Source organism: Lotus japonicus, chromosome 3 (assembly GCF_012489685.1).
Source record: "Lotus japonicus ecotype B-129 chromosome 3, LjGifu_v1.2".
Taxonomy (NCBI): Eukaryota; Viridiplantae; Streptophyta; class Magnoliopsida; order Fabales; family Fabaceae; genus Lotus; species Lotus japonicus.
Window position 1 is genome coordinate 77,758,895 of NC_080043.1, and position 6,992 is coordinate 77,765,886.

The 6,992-nt window shown below is 35.6% G+C and overlaps 1 protein-coding gene across 1 annotated transcript; it reads left to right on the plus strand.

Annotated features, from left to right (window-relative positions):
* Positions 1-879: 879 nt before the first annotated feature.
* On the plus strand, positions 880-6,391 carry LOC130746118 (uncharacterized). The gene is made up of 10 exons (XM_057598645.1): positions 880-1,035; positions 1,715-1,958; positions 2,104-2,571; positions 2,673-3,036; positions 3,734-3,801; positions 3,899-3,960; positions 4,657-4,760; positions 5,579-5,651; positions 5,742-5,922; positions 6,034-6,391. Exons 2-10 carry the CDS (start codon positions 1,757-1,759, stop codon positions 6,117-6,119), a joined length of 1,608 nt encoding a protein of 535 aa, XP_057454628.1. The 5' UTR covers positions 880-1,035; positions 1,715-1,756; the 3' UTR covers positions 6,120-6,391.
* Positions 6,392-6,992: the final 601 nt, after the last annotated feature.

The window sequence follows — 6,992 nt, forward strand, 5'->3', positions numbered from 1 at the left end:
AAAATAAAATCTTTCTCACATTTCATGACGAAGACATCCTCATGATCTGTAGATTTTTTTCTTTCCAAACTTATATTGGTTATGAAATCCTTCTAAACCCACCTGTGTTAACCATTATCCCGCTTAGCCCGCACCTATCCTACCGGAATGTGCAAGCGGACTTGAGGGGTTTAAAACATGATCGACACGGTTTTCTTCGACTTTCCATTTTTGAGCATGAACCTGCCCATTGCTCACCCCTGTCTTGAAAGTGTCTTCTAAGCGCAATGGTTCACATGACCGGTCTGACTTAGATTATCACCAATCATGCGGAGATCAATTTTGAACCATGACATCTTCAATTATAGAAACACTGTTAATTTAACACATTTTCTCCCAACTATAAAAGGAGTGGGTCGGGAAGACTCAAGTTTAACTAGTGGTTTCAAAACTAAATAGTCTCATGATTTACTATACAAAAAATTGATCAGTGTATAAAAGTCCAACCTAACCAAACAACCTCAGATTGGGTTGGTTGAATTTTCTTATTTTTCATTTGTGAACCCGAACCAATCCAACCTGGTGTTAAATTATTTAGCTCGGGTCGATTGTTTTGGTTCTAGATTTAATAAGTGTTTTGGTGCATTAACTGAAACAAAGTGTTTGCAGATCAACAGGAAAACGAAGATGAAATCTAAACAGAAACTACAAGTTACAACCCAAATACGTGAGATTGGGATGGTATATATTTTAAAATTTATATACTACAATCTACAATCTGAAAGGGAAAAAAAAACTAAATTAAAACTGAGAAATTTATTTTAAAATTTTTTATACGAGAAAGATAAATTACACCCTTTAAAAATAATTTTATTTTTTTGAAATTCTCTAAAAACCTATTCGATCTAATTATTTTTCCTTCAAAACCTCTCATCCAGTCCGCGAACGACTCCATTCCCCTAACTTAATTCCTCGCAACCTACCCCTCGTCCCTGAAGCCCGCCGGTTGCCGCCACCGCAGGTCGTCGCCGCCGGCCGCCACCACCTCAAGGACAGGTTCTTCTCTAATCTCTCTGACACCGTCTCTTCCTCTTTCTACTGCATCAGTTATTGCCTTGTTGTAACAGCATCTCCTACAAACTTCCCTAGTTCATATTAGGTCACCATGCAACCACTGAAAACTCTTAATACGAAAAAATTTCAACTCTATCACTAATTGAATTGAATTGAATTGTGCATTGAGTAACTCAATTTGAAGATTTGATGAATGTAGAAGTAAATCATTATGGTTTCATTAGGGAAGTTAGGTTGGTTAGATTAACTGTCAACTATGAGAGGTTTGTCATGATGGTTTGATTGCCGTAATCTGTTTCTTATTCACCAATGTGTTTGATGACCTTTCTCTAGACTTTGATCTCATGGCTTGGCACAAATGTCTTTTTGGAGGATCTTGACTCCAACTTTCTGAAATCTGAATCATTGCTCTTCTATGATCCAGTATCACTTTTTTTAATGGCTAGACCTGTAGTTCTTCCTTGATTTTTATCTTTATTAAAGTTGTTAGTGGATTGATTTCATGCCTTGCTTCCTTGAGACAATATTAACCTATAAATGTGATGTTTACTCTCCTGAATCCTGATATATGTAAATCTAAGTGTGAATTTATTGATGTTTCGTCTTTACTTCTAAACGTCATCTTTTGACCATCACGTAATAGAGCTTAACATTTTGGTAGGTAAATTCCAAGGTCCAAGTGTAGATATTGGTGGGTTAAACAATGGGTTCTAATTCATTGAAGGACTATCTCAAAAGATATGAAAGTAACACTGAAGAAGAGAAGAAAAAGAAGAAGAAGAAGAAGAAGAAGAAGCAGAAGAAGAAAAGTCAACCACAAGCAACTGGCTTGTTAGTTGTGGACGAAGACCCGACATGGCAGAAACCCGTAGATCTTGGAGAAGAAAATGATGACAACTCCTCAGGTAAATACTACAGAAAATAATATATCTTCTCATGTTAGTCAATTTACTGTGTTTGGTTTCTGTATTATCCTATCATTCAATTAACTACATTTAGTTTCTGATTATACTGTTAATTCACCATAACAATATTTATTGGTCTATATAGATGAAGAGAAGCCAGTAGTTGATGAAGACATCGAAGTGAAGCGTATGAAGAGGCTGGAGCAGTCGAGGGCCAGACATCATTATAATGCTATATCCGAGGATGGAAGTGGTTGGGTTTCACTTTCTTCTGAATCAACAAATCCTTGTAATTCAAATAATGATATCTCTCCACCTCGTAAACGGAGGGTTCGAAATGACACCCCTTCGCCAGAACCTGAGTTAAATCCTTCAACTTCTAATAGGAAGAGTGCTGATTTATCACCCCCTCATCGCCAGCTGAAACGCAATGACACTCCATCACCTGATCATTACTCACAACCAGAAAATTCTGAGGGACTGAATTCTGACTTATCTCCCCCTCGTAAAAGAAGAGTTCAAAGTGTTACTGTTTCAGAAGTACACGAGTCAATGTCATCCAAATCAAAATTTGAAGATACTGATTTGTCACCTCCTCGGCTACAACATAAAGGTATATTCTCTATCCGCTTAACCTGATATGATTTCTGTTCATGTTACTAACCTGAGTACTTAGTACTGACATACCGCCGTCCTTATTGTTAAATTTTGAAGACAGTGGCAAAAGAAATTATGAGACTTCTGATTTGCAAGATCTTTCTCCGCCTCGACGAGGTCGTCATGATTCTCCCACGATAGATAATTTACATGGATCTGCAGCACTAGACCTTTCACCCCCAAGGAAAAGCCAGAAGAATGTTGCAAGATCGAGTTCATATGATCATTCGCATCTTCCTCCACCTAGTCGTTCAGTAAAAGTTGATTCAAATAGATCTTTGGATCCTGACCTATCTCCACCTAGGAAGAATTCAAAGGAGCTATCTATTCCAGCATCTGTGAATGAAAGAAAAACAGGTTTACTTTCTGGTAAGGATATCAGAAATGAAATTGACAAAAAGAAGAAGGATGATATGTTAAGGTAATTGTTCCGTTTTATAATATTTTTCAAGCACATATTCTTATACACTAGTGCATTTTTGTTATTATCCATGCTTGATTCCACCATCTTGTGATTCTAATTTTTTTTCTTGTTTAGTGCTGAAGCATGTTTTGGATATGGTTATGGTATGGAATATTGAGATAGTTCTTTTAGCTTTAGACAAAAGTTACATCACAAAGATCAGCAGCAAAGGCTGTTAACTATCCATTGACTGGCTGAACTTGCACATAATTAAATCCCTTAGACTAAGAACAGCAAGCATGTAATGTGTTTTCTATTATATTGAAAAAATGATATCAACAACTTACAAATTACAAGGAAAATCAAATGCTACATTGGATTAGCACTTTTTTTTCTTCTTCTGAGTAAGTGTTGTTATTGGTAGGAAAAGAAGCACACTTTCAACATCCAAGCAATCACATGTCCAAAATTTAAGTGAGACTCTTTTCCGTTTTTGTTTTCTGTTTATAACCAGTTTATTGTGATGTGGTAATCCTGAATTTTTTTGTTTTTACCTATAAAAAAAATCATTAATCAATACATGTTGTAGAGCTAATAAAATGTTGCATGTCAAGGACCAGTTCTTCTAAAACCTCGAGCAATTAGTAGTTATTGGAATATTGCTAATATGCCCTGGAAAAGGTTGTTCTGACCTCAGATCTATTCCTTTATACAGATTTAAACAGATGGACCCTTCCATTAGTGGGCGCAGTGCTGAACCTGTATATCGTGATAAAGTAAAAGGTTAGGAATTGAAGTCATTTTTTAGGTGATGTTTCTATTCAATCTAATTGATGCCTTTGTTGTAACATGGATTGTTGAATCATGCTGAATTTTGCAGGAACACGCATTTCCAAAGAGGAATACTTGAAGTCAAAACAGAAAGTAGACGAAAAGGCCAAGGTATTTTGTGCACTACATGATTCTGTAGAGAACTGGTGTACTGTTTCTGGATTTAGCTTTCTGTATGCATCCTGCGTGTAATTGAAGGCATATAATATAGGTCCTCAAAAAAGAAAATATGATTCTTTCTGAGGTTTAATTTTTGTTTGTAGGTATGCTTAGTTTGTATTTGTTCACTTAATAAGAACTTACTGGAGGACTGTCGGCAAATTGAATGATGATGTTAAGATTTAGTGATCTACTACAGTGTTGCATATGTTAATTTTGTCACTTGTAATTTCCCAGTTGATTGTGACTTGTCACTCGTGAGGGTTACATTGAATGTCCATAAAGTATAGATTATAGTACGCTTGTTGACTTCCTAGAACAGGAGAAATGATAAAGATCAGTATTCAGTATTCAAGACAATAGGTTGATCACTTCAGAGTGATGACATATTGATGTCCTTATTGTTCCACGGATATACATATTAGCTAGAAGATAATGTTAGTAGTGCCTTGTAGAGATATATTACGCTGTGGATATTGCATCTAGGGGACAAAACCATCTCATATTTGCTATTGTCATTTTGTTCCTGTGCTGTAACTGAAGTGTGAATGTTACTTCCTAGTTCCTATAGATGTCTCTTCATTGATGTCATTCATGTTTTCTGATGAAAATTTGCAAATTGAATTCTTTCTGTCTTTGTGATTTCAGGCGATTGAAATAGAATGGGGCAAGGGCTTAGCTCAAAAGCGGGAAGCTGAGGCTAAGCTGAAGGAACTAGAACTTGAGAAAGAAAAACCTTTTGCGCGGACCAGGTATACAAAATGTACCTGGAATATTGTCGTAGATTGTTCTAAATTCGTTATCTTAATATTGTGGTAACCTATTATAATTGATTGTCATGGATTTACTCTCTGGAACTATTTTGTTCACTTTGTTTGAACATATTATAGATTTTCAGTCATCTGGTTCATTTCCTTGAAGAATATAATTTGATAGCCAGCCACAATTAGATCTTAGGCAGACAAGCAATTGTAAATTTTGGCGCCTAGACTCTACGTTATAAATTGGTTTTATAAATGAATGACAGGCTTTCCTCCCTGTTATGAAGTAATCTATCAATTTGTAAATTGATTTTCTTGTTAATGTGATTCTAATCACATTTTGCACTGATACTAATAGTACCCCTACCTTTTTAGGTAGGCCCTATCACTTCAACTTTTGTGTAAAATCTTCTTATTCAAAATGGTCATAGAAAACTGATACCATCACTTCTTCAAAGTATATTGTTTAACCTGCATAAAGTTGTTTGCTATTGTAGTCAGCCCTCCATCAGTAATGAATTTCAACTCTTCTGTTTTCCTTCCACATAATGGCCTTTTACTTTTTGTTGTTTGCTGGTGTTAAGTACTTTATAGTTACCTAGTTTTCTGTGTGCCAGCATGAAAGTTTGTTTATAAGATGATTGATATGTTACTAAAAATCCCTATGGAAAACAAGCCCCGGGCCGTGTTTCATATGCAATGTTGATGTTTTATGTTTATCATATGATTTAATGTCATTCAAAAAGGTTTCTTTTTCCTTCTTTGCTCCCTATCTCTTGTATCACATTAACACTTGTGTTTTCTTTTAGAGATGATCCTGAACTTGACAAAATGATGAAGGAGAGGGTAAGATGGGGTGATCCCATGGCACATCTGGTAAAGGTAATGCAATACAACTTACTGCTGGACACATAAGATGGAGGCGCTTTATCAGTTCTGACATGGTTTTTGTGTCAATGGTCATTTGTGCAGAAAAAATATCCAGAACCTGTTCTTCCAAACTTGGGGGATAGTGAGAAGATGATGGAATCAGGCTTTGTGGTTCCTCAGGACATTCCAAATCATAGCTGGTTAAAAAGAGGTTTAGACGCTGCTCCAAATCGGTACGGGATAAGGCCAGGGCGGCACTGGGATGGTGTTGATCGCAGTAACGGTTAGTTCATATTCACCATACTTTTTGTACCTGAATTTTCCCTTCACTTTCATAGAAATATTGGATAAGTTTGCCTTATACGATTGACTGAATCTGTTTCTCTGCTTGTAGGATTTGAGAAGGGACTGTTCAAGAGAACAAATGAAAAGCAATCTAGAGATAAAGAAGCCTATCTTTGGTCTGTGTCTGATATGTGAAGACTGACATTATAAATGATACAACTTGTGGTTGACAGTGCAGAAGCTCCAAGTATTCAGGGAGTCACATTGTGAGGCATGTTTTTTTAGGGTTCCTCTGAGGGATAAGGTTTAAATTTAACTATTTTTTTTCTCTTTCTGGAAATCCAAATTAATCATGATCACGAGGTTCATTGACCAAAAGTTGGACCCAGCCATCTATTGCCAATTTGCTAAGTTTCAGCAAACCCCATTGTAAGGCCTAGTTCTAAACTACATGCAAATTTAGCCCACTATGATTTTGTCAAAGCTAAAACCAAGATGGAATTAAAAATTATGTTAGAAATCTATTGAAGATAATGTTAGAAATGTATTTTTGAAACTTAAAAGTTCTTATTATTATTTTGGTTTCGTAATTTGGAACTATAATTACATTTTCAGAAAAGGGAAAATTGAATATTGAAAATTGAAGCTCCAGAAGCTTATGTTTGGGTCAAGATTTTAAAATTGAAACTCAAGATTTCCCATATTGAATTCTTCCGTCGATATTTTGGATTATACATTTCTGATGGAGCAAAAAAGATCAAATTTCAGGTTTCTGAAGAGAGAAAAAAAATTATGAGTAAATTGTACTCCACTATCTCTAACTTTGCTCATATTACACTAAACTTCATTCTTTGTAAATTCTGCACCCCTCCACCACTCCCACTTTAAAGTTTTGTGACCGAATATCAGAATTCGTCACAAAATCCTTGGCTGAAGAATAATACGAGATGTAACTGGTGACGAATTTAATAGAAGGATGCTTTCTTTTGCAATTATTGTTACTATTTAGCGATGAATTATATTTTCATCTTTGATATGTCGCTATCTCTAAAGTATTTATTATAATTT

Bases quoted from the DNA above. Each gene is read 5' to 3' on its own strand.
- LOC130746118 (XM_057598645.1), top strand. From the start codon at position 1,757: ATGGGTTCTAATTCATTGAAGGACTATCTCAAAAGATATGAAAGTAAC. The intron at 3,802-3,898 runs GTTAGGAATTGA...TGAATTTTGCAG, and splicing joins ATATCGTGATAAAGTAAAAG to GAACACGCATTTCCAAAGAG. The intron at 4,761-5,578 runs GTATACAAAATG...GTTTTCTTTTAG, and splicing joins AAACCTTTTGCGCGGACCAG to AGATGATCCTGAACTTGACA.